Below are 21,338 nucleotides of genomic sequence, written 5' to 3'. Positions count from 1 at the left end.
CTTACAACAGACTGGCGGCGTTGCTCCACAGTCCCTTCATCATCAGAATCACTATAATACTTGGAGTAGAGGTAAGGCTTATGGACGTAAGCGTGTCGGCCAGGTTTTGTTTTTTTATTGCTGGCCCAATCAGCCTCTGGCTTTCTTTTGACCTGATTTTCTTCTTCGTCATCTAGAGAAACATTGAGACAATGAAGGTTACTAGACATCATGGATAAGGAACCTGGTGCCATGCAAGATCAGTAAAGGCGAAGTTCAGGGATAATAGGAACTGGGGCCCAACAAACATCTGGAAGGACACAAGTAGCCCACCCCAACCTTAACGGAAAGATGTTTTTAAAAGTCAGATCTAGGTTGGGATGAAAGGGACAGGCAGAAAGTTCCATGTGAACAAAAGTACCTTTCTGCCTTCTTCCTACTGTAGCTCCTTGTGTTCCACCTCAAAATCTGATACTGGCAGTCAGGGGACCTACTGGAGCAGCACTCAATGCAGAAGCTGGAAGTGAAAAATCAGCCACCCAAGGCAAGCTTTCCCACCTGGCCAGTGTGGTGTAGTGGTTAAGAGCGGTAGACTCATAATCTGGTGAACCGGGTTCAAGTCTCCACTCCTCCACATGCAGCTGCTGGGTGACCTTGGGCTAGTCACACTTCTCTGAAGTCTCTCAGCCCCACTCACCTCACAGAGTGTTTGTCGTGGGGGAGGAAGGGAAAGGAGAATGTTAGCCGCTTTGAGACTCCTTCGGGTAGTGATGAAGCGGGATATCAAATCCAAACTCCTCCTCCTCCTCTTCTTCTTTGCTTACACAGATCTCTTCAAATTCTTGCCTTGTTTTCCCACACATCTAAAACTAAGGGAGAGCTTAAATCCCCCAAATCTGTTTGTTTATTTGTTAATAAACAGCAACATAGAGCACTTAGTACCCAGGTGCTACAAGGCAAGTTGGCAAGGATTCTGGAAATTGAAATATTGCAACAGGATCATAGACTACCTAGCTGTCTCGGCAGCAATTTCTTGAAGGTATGCGTTGGTTTAAATTTGTGATGTAGCACAGGCATATCCACTAAAATCAGAAAATGTATTAGCATTTGAATAGATAGCCTGATGAACCCTAGGCTGAGCACTGGATTTAGATGAGGGCCAAGCCAAATGGGGCTTATTTGGAGCACTCAGACAACTCAAGTACATAGCCATGAACTTCCCTGAGTCAGGCTGTGTTGGTCCCTCTGTGATGTGTTGGTTTGGTTGATCTTGCTCTGTCCTGTTTGGTGAGGTGATCCTGATGGTTGTCTTGGTCCAGACAGATTTGTCGCTGTCAAAGGATGGGACAGCAGGCAGAAGTAGAGGCAGATAAACTGGGCCAGACCTGGCTGGGCCAGAAAACTGTGCAATACATCCAAGACTTACCTGGCTGTCAGCTGCCTTCTGGGAGAAGGTAGGCCCAATTCCACACGTCTCCTTCCTGCCTTGATGCCCCACAGAATTGATGCAACAGCTGTTGAGCAGAGGCATTGATTCCATGGGTGGTGGGTCCTACTCTGCAAGATTTCCTGCAGGAAAGCCACTTTGCAAAGCAGCACCAGACAGGATCCTATTCTGCAGTTATGGTGCACCCCCATCCCTGATCATTTTAAAGCCCCATTTTAACTGAATGTTAAAATATGGTTTTAAAACCCATTAAAAATGTACTCCAATCCCCTAATTGTTTGGGGGACAGCTCCAAGGTGATCCCCAGGTGGCACAGGGCATATCAACCTGATCCATGGGCCACAGATTTCAGCCACAGGGTGGATCAGGGGCCTGTGTACAGCCCTAACTGAACACCCCATTTAGATTCTTCTTCTTCTTTGGCGATCCTTCATAGCCGAGTAAGATTGTCTTCCATAAACACCGTTTTAACAATGAGCGTAAGTGACTGTGGAGGCCAACGTCGTTCCACAGTGGGGACATTGGTTCCCGGGCAGGAGTTGATCACGGTGTGGATTTGCCAAGCGTGCCTTCCTCTTAGCACATTTCTCCCTTGCATTCTGAGTTTGAGTGTCTTCAAAGTCCATGACACCTTTGGTGAAGGCTGTTCTCCAACTGGAGCGCTTGCAGGCCAGTGTTTCCCAGTTGTCGGTGTTTATATTACATTTTTTAAGATTTGCCTTGAGACAGTCTTTAAACCTCTTTTGTTGACCACCAGCATTATGCTTTCCATTTTTAAGTTCGGAATAGAGTAGTTGCTTTGGAAGACAATAATCAGACATCCGCACAACATGACCAGTCCAACAAAGTTGATGTTGAAGAATCATTGCTTCAACACTGGTGATCTTTTCTTCATCCAGTACACTGATATTATACTTAGGGAAACTCTCAATTAACTGATTACATGGGATTAATGAGATAGTAAAGACAAGCCTAGCATTTGGCTGCAGATTAATTTAAAAGTTTTGTGCCCACAGCTCTGCAATTTTCAAACTGCACAGAACACAGCAAATTTAACCCTGTATGAAAATAGGTTGCCTATGTGAGAGCATGTAACACCTCTGCTACTGAACTGTATGCTCAATTCATTTTTGACCAATTACATTTCAATACTGATGAAAAATATTTTTACTGTCTTGTACCTAGAGATCAGTGTGTATGTTTGTGTGAGCCTGCATGAATGCTCTCGTGTATGCATTTAGGGCAGATAGTAGCAGATGGCAAAGTGGTGTGGCTTCCTAATCAAGTCACTACTGGTAGCTAAGAGAGGCAAATCAGCAGGGAGGTTTGTGCACTGCAGACCCAGCAAAGGAAGCATTTGATTGGCTCCACTGCGGCACCTGCATGAACCTCCCTCCTGCCTCGCCCCTGAACCTCATGATTACTAGCAGTGACACCTGTACTGAGAGGCCAGGGAAGTAGCAGCACCCTCCACCGCCAGCCATTACTGCAATCAGATGTTAACAACTTAAACTCTATATCAAAATCAGTATAACACATTATCTCTCAAACTTGGGTCCCCAGCTGTTAGGACAACTCCCAGCATCTCTAGCTACTAGGACTAGTGGTCAAAGATGCATATTTAAAGAAAAATGCTCACATTTTGCTTTCTCCTGGCTAGGAAGTTAAATCCAGTACAGATTTAGGACTGTTACCTTACCATCAGAAACGATCTCTCCTTCTTCTGTGCTGTCTGAAAGTGCAACTTCATCTTCACTTTGTTCTTCAAAGGAAGAAAGATCACTGGTGTGCACAGAGCTAACAGTGATATCACTGAGTATATCAACATCAGAATCCTCCAAAACTAGTTCTGAAAGAAAGGAAGATCTCTTAAAACATGGGCCCAGAGTCCCACAAACAAGTGGAAATGGCTTACACGAATGCCTTGGGGGAGGCTTAACAATTTTCATCCTTCAAACATTGCATGGAAAGCTGTTTCTGGTCTCTTAAAGTTTGCCATCAAATTGCAGATGAAAAAAATGGCACTCCTTTAAGTACACATAAGCAACAAAATGCTGTTGCAAATATTTGCTTTCTAACACTACAGAAATTAGAACTTTCTTATCAACCCAAATAGCCCCGCCCCACCCTCCTATTGCGTGGCCACCTGTGGTTTTTATACCTTCTTTTGTACTTTCAATTGCTTTGTGCTTACTACTGTTCTTCTCCGGAGCGGAATATTTGGTTGTTTCTGCCTCTCTATCTTTCATGGACTTCTCTTCTTTAGCCTTTAGATCGTCACCACTCTTTTTCAAGCGGTCCAACTTTTTCTCAGATTTTTCTTTCTTCTCCTTTTTCCTCTCTCCTTTCTCCATGCTCTCTATTTTCCTATCACTTTGGGCCATCGGTTTACTTTTCTGCTCATCACTTTCCTGCACAGCTTCCTTGCTTGGGTTAACCAAACTGTTGATTTCTTTTAACAGACTTTTCCCTTCTTCACTTGAAGAAAATAAGTTATTTACATCTTCTGAGTTGGATACTGGTTCAGAGCTTTCTTCTGCAGAGTCACAGAGCAATTTCTCTCCATCTAGCAGATCTTCTGAATTCTCTATACCACCGTCCTTCTCTATACCACCATCTATGCTCTGCTGAGACAGGAGTTTTTTGGGAACTCTGTCACTAGTCTTTGAATTTGTTGCTTCTGTGGATGCCCTGGCTGCACTTGCTTCTTGGTTTAGAGAAGTGATCGTTTCCAAAATGGACATAGCATCATTAGCTACATTTGTGCTTGGAGTGGAAGCAGGAACACCTTCAAAGAAGTTAAGTAAAGAACAAATGTCATCAATTAGTCAGAAAATCTGTTCTTACATTTATGTCTCATTTATTAAAGCAAAAAAGAAACGTGAGGAATTGGGGGGGGGGAGGGAATACTGCAGGTTTCATGTATGTCCAATGTGGTCAAAGATTTTTTTGGGGTGTGTGTGTGTGGGATCTGTCAGTTTGCATTTCTTAGCACAGGAAGTATTGATCTGATGTGTAGAAATTTTTCCTATTCTAATTAATTCAAGATTTGTGGAAGCTTCTTTGTGTGATAGAAACAAATGTTTGGGTTATTCCTTCAGAGAAGCTGAGTACAGCTGGCTTAAACTGATTCTGTTATCTTTTTCTGTCAAGGTCATGCAGGCCAGAAGGAGCCTGGGTTTCACTCTCTTCTTCATCTCTCTTTCCAACTGCCTGGTGTTTTGTATATAGTACGCTTAGTGTTAAGGTTTAGTCTTATTATAAATTATTGCAAGTTTAAGTTAAGTCTGCTGCAACTGGACTTCTTATGGACAGTGCCAATCCTGAATGTATTGGATTTGTGACCATTATGCTCATTTTTATTCAGTAGCAGTAAAGCTCTGCTGGATGAAATACAATTGCCTCTGGTCTATTTTTTGGGAATCCTGCAACGTGTTTAAGTTTTTACTCTGCTAACTATATATTGGAGTTCTGCTCTGGATCATTATGAGTAGAATAAATCACAGAATCACCCTACATATAATTGATCCTTGAAGGAAATCATGATAATTAATTAGGACTCAACTCAATTTCAGACCATCTCCTATACTGGAGAACTGGTAAGATTGCAACATAAACACTTACTTAGAAGTTGGGAGGCTAAACTTCAACTTCCCTTCCTTGATACCTTTCCATCTGCTTACATAGTCACCAAGCTCCAAATTAAGACTTCATAGCACATCAGTTCTGCCGGGAGCAATGGATATAAATACCTTGCATCAGAACAGAAGTGTCTGGTTTTTCCTCAGGTGCAGCTGCGATGGGACTGGCCTCCTCTTTGTGGCTTAATGTGGCTAAAAATTCATGGACAGCCTTCTCTACTTGTGGCCTGAATATGTGATTGATCTTTGGATCGACAACTTGAGAAATTATTCTGTCAATTCCAGATTCTAGCATTCCAGATCTGAAACAAAATGACAACATAAAAGAGCCTATTTCTGTCCAGGAAGTTCACCTCATATTAGTCCTGTAATGAAGACAGGAGTGCCTGGCATGCTTTGGTCCATGGGGTCACGAAGAGTCGGACACAACTAAACGACTAAAGAACAACAACAACAACTCTGTACAGGAAGAAGAAGATAATAATAGTAAGAGCTTATTTCAGTTGTGCAAAGACTTAATCATATATATTCTTGGGGTTCCCAACAGCCTAATAAGATACTCCAGATTCATCTGCATATTACAAAGCTTGCATGTATATGATAGTGACAAAGAGTCATTAGCCTAACAACACATATGAAATTTACTGCTGTGTTTGAAGTTGTATCTTCCTGGTTCATAGGTCACACTCTTAGCCACTACCCTACCCCAGCTCTCTTATAATAATGCACTATAATAATAAAGCTTCAAACTTGTTTACTTCTTGGGGAGGAGCAGCGGGAAAATACTTGGCTGCCCATTATGGGGATAAAACTGCTGAAGCACACACAATGAATACACTTGCTAAAAAGTAATACTTCATTTTTGCTTCAAGCCGATAGAAATACTCTTCTTTATCTTTTAAGTCAGCCAATCAAATTTTCATTGTTTGTAGACTATGGTCATTGCAATACAGACACACATACACCCCCAGAGAGAGAGAGAGAGAGAGAGAGAGAGAATTAGAAAGTTAAAGTATTACCAATTTTCCAAATGATTTTAGGTAAAAATGTAGCCCCAGTTCCCATTAAGGCTCCCCCACTAAATATTTCTTATGTTCTGCAAGTTTGGGAAGATGCCACAAGCCTTCTGATAACTCCCACTTGTGAATGGATGGTGCCATTTTGGCTACATAAGGCTCCACGCTTGGAGAATGAGTTAGGTATTAACTCATAGGACACTTAAAGCATTTAATGAACCTAAATTGTACCTTCTGAGACTGTATAAAAGCTCTATTTCCCTTTAATGCTTGGTTGGTAATTGGGGTAAACTGTACCCCAATGGTGCTGAAGACAGCTATAGTAAATATCTGGCTTTCAAAATATAATAACCTGATATGGAAATAAATATGAATTTATTTGTATTTAAACATAGCAAAGCCTACACTTGTAATATCCTCAAGTTGAAACATGGTGATCTATTAAACACTACTCCCTAAATTGCTCTTGAAACTAGTAAGTGCTCTTTCTATGTTAAGAAAATGGAGAGGAGATCCAATTTCTTAGGTTAAGCAGTAAAAGTGATCAATACAATACGTATGATTTCTTATATTTCTGTGAACTTCCTACTAAATTCAGACACTAGTAAGTTGTCATAATGACTCAAAGAGCAGTCTTCCCACTCCCACCCCTGTCAAATGGGTATTGAAATGAAGGGTGTTTTAATTTATGATGTGTCAGCAGCTATCTGAACACCACTAAAAAGCTTTTGTTGGACCCCTGTATTGTTTTCTCCAATGCAACTACATTAGGCATTGCTGCATTTTAAGGAATGAAACTTACTTGAGAACCTGTTGTCTAATATTGTTTCTCAGTTGGTTCTTGTTCAGGTGAGGACTCCATGTATGAGTTGCTAGATGGTTTGAAACAAAGTTGTCCACCCGCTGCCTCAAGTTCTGATAAGCAGGCTAAAAGGAAAAATGAGAAATGCTATGTGAAACTTCCTATTAGCATATCCTTGGCATTCATGAGATTGGACACCATGGAAGGTACTTAACTAAGTTTAACTCAGTGTAGACCCATTAAAATTAATGGGCTTAAATTATATTTACTAATCTCATTGGGTCTACTCTTGAGTAAAACTTAGCTGAATACCACCCAATCAATTTAAGATCTATGGGTGGGATCTCACTTATTCATACTCAGTAGTCTCACTGAAATCCATGGATTTAAGGTACGGTAGTCACTAAGCCCATTGATTTAATGTGTCTAGTCTATTAGTTTGATAACACCATAGCTGCCAAGTTATCCCTTTTTTAAAGGGATTTTCCCTTATGCTGAATAGGCTTCCTTGCGAGAAAAGGGAAAACTTGGCAGCTATGGATAACACACCATAGCTTAAAGAGACTCAATTAAAAAGGGGGAGGAAATACATAATACACACCAGCCTTCTCCAACTGGGGCAGAGGAACAAATGTTTTAATTTAAAGAAAATTTCCCTGCAAACAGGTCTCCGAAGCTGCGCTCAATGCTGGCTGTGCGTGGCGGGAGGCGGCGATGGGAGAAGAGCTTCTCCCGTCGCTGCCTCCCGCCTGCCTCCCCCGACATTGAGCGCAGCTTCGGAGGTCTCCGAAGCTGCGCTCAATGCCGGCTGTGCGTGGCGGGAGGCGGCGACGGGAGAAGAGCTTCTCCTTGCCGCCACCTCCCGCCTGGATCGGACACGAGGCGGGGAAAGACTTTTGCCTTCTTTCCGCGCTAGTGTTCCGCTGGTCTCTGCCGGTTGCCCCTCACTGCTCAAGGCAACCGGCAGAGACCAGTGGAAAACAAAGGGGAACCAGCCGCAGCTGGAAGAAGGCAAAGGAAGATCAGCTGAGAGGCGCTGACAGCTGTCAGCGCCTCTCAGCTGATCTTTCTTTGCCTTCTTCCCTTCCTACAGCTGGTTCCCCTTTTGCTAGACGAATGCCTTTTGCAAATAGGTTTTGTGATCGGAGGTTTTTATGGCCACGCTTCGCAAGACGAAGCGGCGGCCATAGAAAACCTCGTCGTCTTGCGAGGCAACCTCCGATCGCAAAATCCATTCGTATAGCGGAAATTTCGTTAAGCAGGGCATTCGTAAAGCGAGGCACCACTGTAAGTAGAATGGGAAAGATTTCTACACATCAGATCAATACTTTCTGCACTTATGAAATGCAAACTGACAGGTTTAGCACTATGTTGAAAAGCCTGAATGGGGTCACGAAGAGTAGGACACAACTAAACAACAACAACAAGAACAACAATTTTAAGAAGCCAGACATGGCTTGAAGTTGGCTTGTTATGAAATTTAGCATGAACACCTTGGTTTACGAATGTTCAGTTTACGAATGCCGCGGACCCATCTGGAACGGATTAATTCACTTTCCATTACTTTCAATGGGAAAGTTCGCTTCAGTTTATGAACACTTCAGTTTATGAACAGACTTCCGGAACCAATTACACCCATGCTTCGGGTTAAGTACGCTTCAGGTTGAGTACTCCGCAGACCCGCCTGGAACGGATTAATCCACTTTCCATTACTTTCAATGGGAAAGTTCGCTTCAGTTTAAGTACTCCGCGGACCGTCTGGAACAGATTAATCCACTTTCCATTACTTTCAATGGGAAAGTTCGCTTCAGTTTATGAACGCTTCAGTTTATGAACAGACCTCCAGAACCAATTGTGTTGGTACCACTGAGGTACCACTGTAATTTGTTTTAAATAACGCATGGGTTTTTTTCAGCCAGAACTCAGTTCTGGTGCCTCTCAGGTCGGCCCCATTGTGAGGGAACAAGGGAGGCACTCATGGTGAGTTCCTACACCTCTTTGTCTGGAAAAATAGCACTGAGTACTCTACTGCACTTGCAGTATACATGCAGACACATCCTCACACACTACTGTTATTTGAAATTTTAGCTGCCTTTCGACAATAAATCTGCACTCAATGCATACTACAATAGCCTAGTTCTCAATTAGGTAGGAAAATTGTCTCTGGTCAGTAACTTTTCTAAGTGCAGGTGGAAAGTTCACATGGTCTTCCACCACCACCACCACTAATCCTCACATGAAGAAAGCTAGCATGCCAGCAACTAGACTAGGACCTTTCTCCTCAACAACTAACTAAACACAAAGCATGTTTTTGAATTGCAAATCATTCTATCATATGAGTCTGCACCTTCAGTCCGAAGTGGCACAGCCCACACACAAATTTCCTACCACAGTGAGATCTATGTCATTAAGATACTAGCCTAGGGAAGAGGAAAACAGGAGATGGATGAGCATTCACAATAGTGGTCAGGTGAGGGCAGAGCTTTGGTACCTTTCTTGATTGCCTGGCAACTAGGATTGCAAGGTCTTCTGTTTGACCTGACACCTCATGCTTTCCACTTTCACCTTAAAAATTCTGGTTAGGGAGCAAATTCACAGCACAAAGGTAGAGAATTAAAGGAGAAGAGCTGTTTTTTTTTTTTGCAGGTTATAATTCATATTTATTTAGAGCAGAGAAGAAGAGAAGAGCTGTTTTATACTTGTCTCTGTTTTCACTTTTAGGTAAAACCCACATCCATTAAACCACACATCCCAAACTGCTAGGCACCGCCAGGCTCTGCCCATTAGTCTGCCAGCAGCCCACCCCAACCCAAAGCTTCTACTCTACACCCCAAGCCACAGCAGCACAGGAAGCTACCTCAAAACAAGTCTAGCTCCATATTGCCTGCACTGACTGGCCACAGTTTTGGGGCTTCAAACAGAGGAGCCTTCTCAGTGGTGGCTGCTCCCAGGCAACTTTGGAATTTCTTACCTAGAGATGCTAGGCTGGCTCGTTGTCATTCCCAACAGACCTTTAGGAAAAGACTGCTTTTAATAGGAGGGGCAGGTGCCCTGCTGTTTTTATTACTGTAATTATTTGCATGGTTTTAACAGATCTCTGTTTCTCAAACTTAGGTCTCCAAACTACAACACCCATCATTCCTGCTAGCTAGGGATGATGAGTGTTGGAGTCCAACAACAGCTGGAGACCCAAGTTTGAGAAACACACACCAACTCTAGGGGGCAGAGGTGTCTTCAGCCTCTTGATGTCTCTTTGGGTGGGACTCAGCCCCCCCCCCCAGTCCTGAGCACCCCCCTCTGGGGACAGATACCCTGCTCTAAGACCAACACCTCTGCCTCTGCCACACCTCCCAGTCCTGCCTCTGGGGCAGTGGGACTACAAGTCCCATTACAACTGCCCCTTCTGCCTGGCTCACTTTGCCCACAGGGCCAGCTATGGAGGCCAGTGGCCAAGCACAAGGCCATGCTGCACGGCTGGGCTCTGCACTGGGCTTCTTTTTAACAATTGAGTGTGCAACTCACGTCACACGCCCCTCCCCCCAATGTCAGGTGCAACGTGGAGCCTCTGATAGATAGATGGACAGTTTCAAGTCTATTAAAGTTTTCTTCTTCTACTTTTTCAGCAGTTCTTATTCTTGTCCTTAAAACGGCTTGAGTCCCTCTTGTAGGGCGGGGAGGGGCAGGGCGTATATTTGTGTAAATAAACTTAATAGCAATGACGTTAATACCAAGGACAGGGCTCTGGTCCCTCCTGTGCATGCAAGAAGCACACGGCTCTACCACCGAGCTGCAGCCCTTCGCCTCCACGCCTCTGGCAGGCAGGCAGGCACTCAACAGGAAGAGCTTCTGCTATCCGACGGGGGAACGATTCCAGAAGCGCCTCCTGCTGCCGCCAGGGGCTGGTCCGAGGCGGGCACCAGGTGTGGGTGTGGCGGGAGGGCGCGAGTCCGACGCGCCCCCTGAGGCGAAGGGCCACCACCCCGTGGGACCCCGAGCGCCGTCCCCTCACCTTGGTGTCCACGTCGGCCAGGCAGTCGCGGCGGAACTGGTCGAAGAGGCCTTGGCTCTTGAGGCGGTTGAGGATGAGGGAGACGAGCTCTGGCTCGGCGGCGGCCGAGGAGGTGCCGGGGAGAGGCGGCGGAGGCTGCGGCTGAGGCGGCGGCGGAGGCGGCGGAGGGGGAGGCGGCGGCGGCTGGGCAGGAGGCGAGGCTGTTTTTGTTGTCGCTGTCGTCGCCGCCGCCGAGGCCGTCGCCGCTGGTGCTGCTGTTGCGGCTACGGCGCTGCCGCTGCTGGACATGTTGCTTCCTCACGCAGCGGCTGGTTACCGAGGAAGCAGCAGCAGCGGCGGCGGCGCTCCGCCCTCTCCGCCTCAACCCGGAAGCGGAAAAGGACTGTACCGGAAGTGTAAGACAACGAAACGCGAGGGGGGAAGAGCGGCACCGTCGGCCCATAAGGCGACCGTGGGAGGTGGGTGGGCGCTATTTCGCCGGCCAAAGTACGCGTGCGCGCAGCAGCAGAGGGGGCAAACAAAACAGACGTGCGACGACGTTCTGAAGGCCACGCCCCCTTGTTCTTGGCTCCGCCCCTGGGAATGTGTTTCTTTGCTGGAAGCCTCCTAGGTTCTCTGTCTGGGGAAAAGGCGGGGAATGGAGTTGAATGGAATGGAATAGAACAGAATAGAACGGAATGCAATGCAATGGAACAGAATGAAATAGAATGGAATGGAATGGAACAGAATGAAATATAGACCCTGCACCATCTTGAGGCTTATATTATCTACCCTGACTTGGAGCAGGTGTCTAGGGGTTCAGGCATGATTCTTCTTCAATCCTACCTGGAGATGTCAAGAACTGAAGCCGCGAACCTAATAAATGATAGGCTTGAACATGAAAAATGTGTTCTACTCTGCTTTTTTTCTTAAAAAAATGTTTAGGGGTACTCTCATTTTGCCTCAAGAAAATCACCATTTTATAGTTCAAATTGGGAAAAATAAATACTGTACAGTAAATGGACAAAAGTGCAAAGATTCACAAAATGTTTAGGGGTATGTGTACCCCTGCGTTCTCCTCCCCCAAAAGCACTGGTTCTACGATATTTAGTACAGCCCTACTCATACTGTGTTTTCCTCCTTTGGAGGATAATAGAAGGACCAGCCTGTACATGAGGTGGACAGAGGCCCCCACCTTGGGCGGCAGAATCCCAAGGGGTGGTGCCCTGCTTGTCCCTGCAGAAGTGAGGAGAAATGGCTGCAGCTTCTGGCAAGATCTCACTGCCGCCATCAATTCCCCAGAGCTGGAGACGTGGCTGCAGGGGCAACTTCTGAGTCACGGCAAGATCTTGTGGGGCTCTCAGGAGATTTTGCGTGCTCTCTTTCTCTTGGCATTCCCTCACTGGCACACAACTGCGTCTACGTGTGACATTGAGAAATAATTAAGTAATTCAAACCTGGAAATGGGAGGAGAGAGCATGGCTCACAAGGAAACCCTTTCTGGAGCCCGAAGAGGACATCAGGGCGGAGAAAGCCCTGAAGAGACCAGAGGCTTTTAAAAATGCTGCTCAGCCTCCCCACCTAACAGCTTATGTGGAGGATAGTGCAGGGGCCGCTTATCCTAGGCACCCTCCAGTCTCTTGCCAGCCCCAGAGCTTCAATTCTATTGCGGATATTTTTGGATGCAGTATTTTTTGTATGTATAGAAGAGAAAGTGGCAGAGAGGGCGTTTAAAGGGTGTTTAGATGGTTTTCCCCCTCACTTTATGATATTTCACTTACATGCGCAGGGGCCAAGAATGTAACCCCTACATAAGTGAGGAGTCGCCTGCATATGAGTCAGAACACCCAGCCATGGATCCCATACATCACATCTGATTTGCTCCTCATATGAGCAGCTTTTAAAGTACCAGGTGCTCAGATCCAAGCATGGGAGGCAGCAGGCCAGCTGGCTAAAAGCCCAGAGACAAGTGCCCTCACTGACAATTTACCCAGACCAAGGAAAGTCAGCAGATCTCTTGTGTTTTTATAGCTCTTCAACGGCAATCGCTTCCTCCTTGATTACAGGCGATTATGTTAAAAGTCTCATCTGGAATTGTCTGTACAGTATCTTCTTCCACCATCTCATCTCAGTGATTCTAGGGGACAGATGAAATTTAGCCCAAGTTTTGGGATTAGTTATCGGTTGCAGTGGGAGTGGACCGAAAGCAAATCTCACTCAGCCTAAACACTGCCCCCCTCTCCCCAAGCCTCTGAATCTTGAGCCACAAGTTCTCACAGGCGAATGTTTGGCCCAGCACTACATAAAAGGGGTCTGAGCTGCCATTAACATGTTGAATTCGTTCTTTACCCTCCTTCCAACTCAAAAATAGGCCCCACTTAAAATTGTTTGCGATTAAATGTGTGCATGTATCACTTAGTGTAGAAAATCGGATGAATCCCACACCAATTTTATTAATGTTCTGAAACTCAGAAATGTATCAGAGAATGTGGACAGCTACCCAAATGCCTGAAAAGTGGGGGCGAGAGATAAATGTTAACTGTGAATATCTTCAACACCAGGGAGAACTTTCTGACAGTAAGAGCTGTTCAACTGTGGAAGAGTCTTCCTAGGGAGGTTGTGAACTCTGCTTCCTTGGAGGTTTTTAAGCAGAGGTTGGAAGGTACAGTATCTGTCATGGATGCTTTAGTTGAGATTCCTGCATTGCAAGGGGTTGGACTAGATGATCCTCGGGATCCCTTCCAACTCTACAATTCTGCGATTCTATGATTCACTAGGAAATGTCTGATTGGTGTTTTCAGTATTCCCCAATGCACCTTTTTGGTCAGTCACACAATTTATCTCAGTTTCACAGTATTCCCACTGAATGTCAATATTCCCCAAATTTAGGATAGTCAAATGTCATAGCATGACAGTGCATTGTGCGTACATGAGAACGGGTGCATAGTTCAGATGACCACAGGTATCCAAATATTCCCTTTCTTATGCTGCTTTATGCACCCTCTTTACCTGCTGTCTGCCATATGGACCATTCAGTGTTTGCCTGGAGAACGTCACATGTGAGGTGACCCCAAAGGGTCAAGAACCACTGCCAGCTGCTTCATGTTTGCTCACAGCAGCTGCTTTGTATAAAAGAGAGCGATCTCCCACCCACCCCCACCCTCCAAATCACTGAATGGTGCTCTTTGGTTTAGATGGGTTAGGCAAGACAAATAAAGCCTTTGTTCAAGATTTGCTTATGTAAATCTTTGCTTGTTTACACATGCTGTTAAAGCATTGTGCCAGCAGGTGGCAATGTCTTACCTTTTAAAAACTCTGCTCCTTAATGGTGAGTTTGAGTCTTTGAGGCCAACCAGCAATGCCCAACACCAGCTTGCGCCTTTTGAACTACTGTACATACTGCATAAATAGGCTATGCCTCCATGGCAAACAACTTGAGATCTCAGGCTAGAACTCATATGTAATATTTAGATGCTTGCTTCAGCAGTTTGCTTTAAAACTTGTAGAAAGGACTCCCTCAGAAGGTGGCAGACTCTCCTTCCTTGCAGGTTTTTAAGCAGAGGCTGGATGGCCATCTGTCATGGATGCTCTGGCTGAGATTCCTGCATTGCAGGGGGCTGGACTAGAGGACCCTCAGGGTCCCTTCCAGCTCTACAATTCGACAATTCTATGATTCTATGATATGGATGCATCTGTTGTATTTTTTGTTGTTTTTGTTTAGTTGTGTAGTCATGTCTAACTCTTCGTGATCCCTTGGACCAGAGCATGCCAGGCACTCCTGTCTTCCACTGCCTCCCACAGTTTGGTCAGACTCATGTTGGTGGCTTCGAGAACACTGTCCATCCATCTCGTCCTCTGTCGTCCCCTTCTCCTAGTGCCCTCAATCTTTCCCAACATCAGAGTCTTTTCCAGGGAGTCTTCTCTTCTCATGAGGTGGCCAAAGTCTTGGAGCCTCAGCTTCACGATCTGTCCTTCCAGTGAGCACTCAGGGCTGATTTCCTTAAGAATGGATAGGTTTGATCTTCTTGCAGTCCATGGGACTTTCAAGAGTCTCCTCCAGCACCATAATTCAAAAGCATCTATTCTTCAGCGAGGCGATCAGCCTTCTTTATGGTCCAGCTCTCACTTACATACATCACTACTGGGAAAACCATAGCTTTAACTATACGGACCTTTGTCGGCAAGGTGATGTCTCTGCTTTTTAAGATGCTGTCTAGGTTTGTCATTGCTTTTCTCCCAAGAAGCAGGCGTCTTTTAATTTCGTGACTGCTGTCACCATCTGCAGTGATCATGGAGCCCAAGAAAGTAAAATCTCTCACTGCCATTCCAATTGCCTGCTGGTTTTAAAGAAACTCGTCATATGTACACATTAAAGTGCAGGGAATTAATGTTCTAAAATAAAACTTAGCTATATTTAATCTAAACGTCCCACCCAGCATGCAAGTGTATGCTGATTTCTTTCCTTCCCATCTCAAAACTGGAACAGCTCTTCCACAGCAGCCATCCATGAGATTGGGCAGGATTCATGTCCTCCCAAGGGGTGGCCTTGCCTGCATACTTCATCCACTTCTACCCGCAAACAAAATAGCTTTCTTTGTTTTGATGTTCTTCAGAATACCCATCTAGGGCCCCAAATGTATTTGATTTAGTTGAAGAAGTGACCCAGGCTATTTTGGACCTGGAAGAGGTTGAGGTTCTCAACCAAACATTTACCTATGTCCATTTATCTCTGGGAGAGCAGATTGAATGGTGGCGGCACAGCTTTTGTGTCTAGGCATGTCACAGTGTCCTGTTGCATCAGAAGCGGTTTAGTCATTCTGGCCACATGACCCGGAAAGCTGTCAGTGGACAAATGCTGGCTCCCTTGGCAAGATGAGCGCCGCACCCCATGGTTGCCTTTGACTGGACCCAACCACCCGGGGTCCTTTCCCTTTTCCCTTTACCATTCAGAAGCAAGTCCTTTTGAATTCCATGGGGTTTCCTCCCAAGGAAGTGCAATTAAGATTGCAGCCAGCCTGCGGCTCCATGTTTTTCCACTTCATTACCTTTTACCATTCTTATGAAACATTTGTGTGATCAGATTTGCGTTTTGTTTTTCTGAATTAAACGGTCTAAACTTTTGTCAAATAAACACATTTCCCAAGAGTGTGATACTTCTAGAACTGGATCTAGATACAGATATGGCTCCCCATCCGTGCAAGGATCTCCCTGGTGAGGTCTGCCTGGTGCCTTCTCTGACATCTAAGCACTTACCTCTCCCCCTGCCTCCCCAAACCCGGCTATTATGGACTCAGCAGATTTTCTTCTGCTGTTGGTGTTTCCTATGGTTGCTGTTGGGGGGGGCTGAGGGGAGTTGTTTCTGTATATGTGTATATGAACTGCAAGCCTTTGTATAAGAATGTTAGATTTTCTTATGAATTTTTAGTGGTATGATGTATTTATGTTTACAGACCCTCCAAGTGTCCCCATTTTTCAGGGACGGTCCCGGATTTACAGAAGCCATCCTGGTTTCTGATTCGATCCCGGAATGTCCTGCTTTTTCTTGTTGTTGTTGTTGTTTAGTCGTTTAGTCGTGTCCGACTCTTCGTGACCCCATGGACCATAGCACGCCAGGCACTCCTGTCTTGCACTGCCTCCCGTAGTTTGGTCAAACTCATGTTCGTAGCTTCGAGAACACTGTCCAACCATCTTGTCCTCTGTCGTCCCCTTCTCCTAGTGCCCTCAATCTTTCCCAACATCAGGGTCTTTTCCAAGGATTCTTCTCTTCTCATGAGGTGGCCAAAGTCTTGGAGCCTCAGCTTCACGATCTGTCCTTCCAGGGAGCACTCAGGGCTGATTTCCTTAAGAATGGATAGGTTTGATCTTCTTGCAGTCCATGGGACTTTCAAGAGTCTCCTCCAGCACCATAATTCAAAAGCATCTATTCTTCAGCGAGGCGATCAGCCTTCTTTATGGTCCAGCTCTCACTTACATACATCACTACTGGGAAAACCATAGCTTTAACTATACGGACCTTTGTCGGCAAGGTGATGTCTCTGCTTTTTAAGATGCTGTCTAGGTTTGTCATTGCTTTTCTCCCAAGAAGCAGGCGTCTTTTAATTTCGTGACTGCTGTCACCATCTGCAGTGATCATGGAGCCCAAGAAAGTAAAATCTCTCACTGCCATTCCAATTGCCTGCTGGTTTTAAAGAAACTCGTCATATGTACACATTAAAGTGCAGGGAATTAATGTTCTAAAATAAAACTTAGCTATATTTAATCTAAACGTCCCACCCAGCATGCAAGTGTATGCTGATTTCTTTCCTTCCCATCTCAAAACTGGAACAGCTCTTCCACAGCAGCCATCCATGAGATTGGGCAGGATTCATGTCCTCCCAAGGGGTGGCCTTGCCTGCATACTTCATCCACTTCTACCCGCAAACAAAATAGCTTTCTTTGTTTTGATGTTCTTCAGAATACCCATCTAGGGCCCCAAATGTATTTGATTTAGTTGAAGAAGTGACCCAGGCTATTTTGGACCTGGAAGAGGTTGAGGTTCTCAACCAAACATTTACCTATGTCCATTTATCTCTGGGAGAGCAGATTGAATGGTGGCGGCACAGCTTTTGTGTCTAGGCATGTCACAGTGTCCTGTTGCATCAGAAGCGGTTTAGTCATTCTGGCCACATGACCCGGAAAGCTGTCAGTGGACAAATGCTGGCTCCCTTGGCAAGATGAGCGCCGCACCCCATGGTTGCCTTTGACTGGACCCAACCACCCGGGGTCCTTTCCCTTTTCCCTTTACCATTCAGAAGCAAGTCCTTTTGAATTCCATGGGGTTTCCTCCCAAGGAAGTGCAATTAAGATTGCAGCCAGCCTGCGGCTCCATGTTTTTCCACTTCATTACCTTTTACCATTCTTATGAAACATTTGTGTGATCAGATTTGCGTTTTGTTTTTCTGAATTAAACGGTCTAAACTTTTGTCAAATAAACACATTTCCCAAGAGTGTGATACTTCTAGAACTGGATCTAGATACAGATATGGCTCCCCATCCGTGCAAGGATCTCCCTGGTGAGGTCTGCCTGGTGCCTTCTCTGACATCTAAGCACTTACCTCTCCCCCTGCCTCCCCAAACCCGGCTATTATGGACTCAGCAGATTTTCTTCTGCTGTTGGTGTTTCCTATGGTTGCTGTTGGGGGGGGGGGGCTGAGGGGAGTTGTTTCTGTATATGTGTATATGAACTGCAAGCCTTTGTATAAGAATATTAGATTTTCTTATGAATTTTTAGTGGTATGATGTATTTATGTTTACAGACCCTCCAAGTGTCCCCATTTTTCAGGGACGGTCCCGGATTTACAGAAGCCATCCTGGTTTCTGATTCGATCCCGGAATGTCCTGCTTTTTCTTGTTGTTGTTGTTGTTTAGTCGTTTAGTCGTGTCCGACTCTTCGTGACCCCATGGACCATAGCACGCCAGGCACTCCTGTCTTGCACTGCCTCCCGTAGTTTGGTCAAACTCATGTTCGTAGCTTCGAGAACACTGTCCAACCATCTTGTCCTCTGTCGTCCCCTTCTCCTAGTGCCCTCAATCTTTCCCAACATCAGGGTCTTTTCCAAGGATTCTTCTCTTCTCATGAGGTGGCCAAAGTATTGGAGCCTCAGCTTCACGATCTGTCCTTCCAGGGAGCACTCAGGGCTGATTTCCTTAAGAATTGATAGGTTTGATCTTCTAGCAGTCCATGGGACTCTCAAGAGTCTCCTCCAGCACCATAATTCAAGAGCATCAATTCTTCGGCGATCAGCCTTCTTTATGGTCCAGCTCTCACTTCCATACATCACTACTGGGAAAACCATAGCTTTAACTATACGGACCTTTGTCGGCAAGGTGATGTCTCTGCTTTTTAAGATGCTGTCTAGGTTTGTCATTGCTTTTCTCCCAAGAAGCAGGCGTCTTTTAATTTCGTGACTGCTGTCACCATCTGCAGTGATCAAGGAGCCCAAGAAAGTAAAATCTCTCACTGCCTCCATTTCTTCCCCTTCTATTTGCCAGGAGGTGATGGGACCAGTGGCCATGATCTTGGTTTTTTTGATGTTGAGCTTCAGACCATATTTTGCGCTCTCCTCTTTCACCCTCATTAAAAGGTTCTTTAATTCCTCCTCACTTTCTGCCATCAAGGTTGTGTCATCTGCATATCTGAGGTTGTTGATATTTCTTCCGGCAATCTTAATTCCTGCTTGGGATTCATCTAGTCCAGCCTTTCGCATGATGAATTCTGCATATAAGTTAAATAAGCAGGGAGACAATATACAACCTTGTCGTACTCCTTTCCCAATTTTGAACCACTCAGTTGTTCCATATCCAGTTCTAACTGTAGCTTCTTGTCCCACATAGAGATTTCTCAGGAGACAGATGAGGTGATCAGGCACTCCCATTTCTTTAAGAACTTGCCATAGTTTGCTGTGGTCGACACAGTCAAAGGCTTTTGCATAGTCAATGAAGCAGAAGTAGACGTTTTTCTGGAACTCTCTAGCTTTCTCCATAATCCAGCGCATGTTTGCTATTTGGTCTCTGGTTCCTCTGCCCTTTCGAAATCCAGCTTGCACTTCTGGGAGTTCTCGGTCCACATACTGCCTAAGCCTGCCTTGTAGAATTTTAAGCATAACCTTGCTAGCGTGTGAAATGAGCGCAATTGTGCGGTAGTTGGAGCATTCTTTGGCACTGCCCTTCTTTGGAATTGGGATGTAGACTGATCTTCTCCAATCCTCTGGCCATTGCTGAGTTTTCCAAACTTGCTGGCATATTGGGTGTAGCACCTTAACAGCATCATCTTTTAAAATTTTAAATAGTTCAGCTGGAATATCATCACTTCCACTGGCTTTGTTATTAGCAGTGCTTTCTAAGGCCCATTTGACTTCACTCTCCAAGATGTCTGGCTCAAGGTCAGCAACCACACTACCTGGGGTGTACGAGACCTCCACATCTTTCTGGTATAATTCCTCTGTGTATTCTTGCCACCTCTTCTTGATGTCTTCTGCTTCTGTTAGGTCCTTACCACTTTTGTCCTTGATTATGGTAATCTTTGTACGAAATGTTCCTTTCATATCTCCAATTTTCTTGAACAGATCTCTGGTTTTCCCCATTCTATTGTTTTCCTCTATTTCTTTGCATTGCTCATTTAAGAAGACCCTCTTATCTCTCCTTGCTGTTTTTTGGAAATCTGCATTCAGTTTCCTGTATCTTTCCCTATCTCCCTTGCATTTTGCTTGCCTCCTCTCCTCCGCTATTCGTAAGGCCTCGTTGGACAGCCATTTTGCCTTCTTGCATTTCCTTTTCCTTGGGATGGTTTTCGTTGCTGCCTCCTGTATAATGTTACGAGCCTCCATCCATAGTTCTTCAGGCACTCTGTCCACCAAATCTAAATCCTTAAACCTGTTCCTCACTTCCACTGTGTATTCATAAGGGATTTGATTCAGATTGTATCTTAGTGGCCCAGTGGTTTTTCCTACTTTCTTCATTTTAAGCTGGAATTTTGCTGTAAGAAGCTGATGATCTGAGTTACAGTCAGCTCCAGGTCTTGTTTTTGCTGACTGTATAGAGCTTCTCCATCTTTGGCTGCAGAAAATATAATCAATCTGATTTCGATGCTGCCCATTTGGTGATATCCATGTGTAGAGTCGTCTCTTGTGTTGTTGGAAGAGAGTGTTTGTGATGACCAGCTTGTTCTCTTGACAGAACTCTATTAGCCTTTGCCCTGCTTCATTTTGAACTCCAAGGCCAAACTTGCCAGTTGTTCCTTTTATCTCTTGATTCCCTACTTTAGCATTCCAATCCCCTGTAATGAGAAGAACATCCTTCTTTGGTGTCATTTCTAGAAGGTGTTGTAGGTCTTCATAGAATTGGTCAATTTCACTTTCTTCAGCACCGGTAGTTGGTGCATAAACTTGGATTACTGTGATGTTAAAAGGTCTGCCTTGGATTCGTATCGAGATCATTCTGTCATTTTTGAGATTGCAACCCATTACAGCTTTTGCCACTCTTTTGTTGACTATGAGGGCCACTCCATTTCTTCTACAGGATTCTTGCCCACAGTAGTAGATATGATAGTCACCCGAACTGAATTCACCCATTCCCTTCCATTTTAGTTCACTGATGCCCAGGATGTCGATATTTATTCTTGTCATCTCATTTTTGACCACATCCAGCTTACCTCTATTCATGGTTCTTACATTCCAGGTTCCTATGCAATATTTTTCTTTACAGCATCGGACTTTCCTTTCGCTTCCAGGCATATCCGCAACTGAGCGTCCTTTCGGCTTTGGCCCAGCCGCTTCATCAGCTCTGAATCTACTTGTACTTGTCCTCCGCTCTTCCTCAGTAGCATGTTGGACGCCTTCCGACCTGAGGGGCTCATCTTCCAGCGTCATAACTTTTATATGCCTGTTGTCTTTGTCCATGGAGTTTTCTTGGCAGGGATACTGGAGTG

General features: G+C 45.1%; 1 protein-coding gene across 4 annotated transcripts in view; it reads right to left on the bottom strand.

Moving 5' to 3' along the window:
- Positions 1–11,256, bottom strand: part of BOD1L1 (biorientation of chromosomes in cell division 1 like 1) — a 43,669-nt gene extending 32,413 nt beyond the window's left edge. For all 4 annotated transcript variants that reach the window (XR_015946912.1, XR_015946913.1, XM_035112021.3 and 1 more), the window contains exons 1-6: positions 10,895–11,256; positions 6,886–7,010; positions 5,179–5,369; positions 3,588–4,214; positions 3,126–3,275; positions 6–172 (exon numbers count right to left, since the gene is read on the bottom strand). Coding sequence is in view for 2 of the 4 variants with exons in the window: in XM_035112021.3 (XP_034967912.3) it covers positions 6–172; positions 3,126–3,275; positions 3,588–4,214; positions 5,179–5,369; positions 6,886–7,010; positions 10,895–11,182 (1,548 nt within the window). In the remaining 2 variants the exon portion in view is untranslated. The remainder of the gene's footprint in view (positions 1–5; positions 173–3,125; positions 3,276–3,587; positions 4,215–5,178; positions 5,370–6,885; positions 7,011–10,894) is intronic.
- Between the last annotated feature and the right edge of the window lie 10,082 nt (positions 11,257–21,338).

The sequence above is a fragment of the Zootoca vivipara genome, chromosome Z1, assembly GCF_965207765.1.
Source record: "Zootoca vivipara chromosome Z1, rZooViv2.hap1.1, whole genome shotgun sequence".
Taxonomy (NCBI): domain Eukaryota; kingdom Metazoa; phylum Chordata; class Lepidosauria; order Squamata; family Lacertidae; genus Zootoca; species Zootoca vivipara.
Note: the sequence above shows the minus strand (reverse complement) of the source record. Positions and strands in the feature narration are given on the sequence as shown.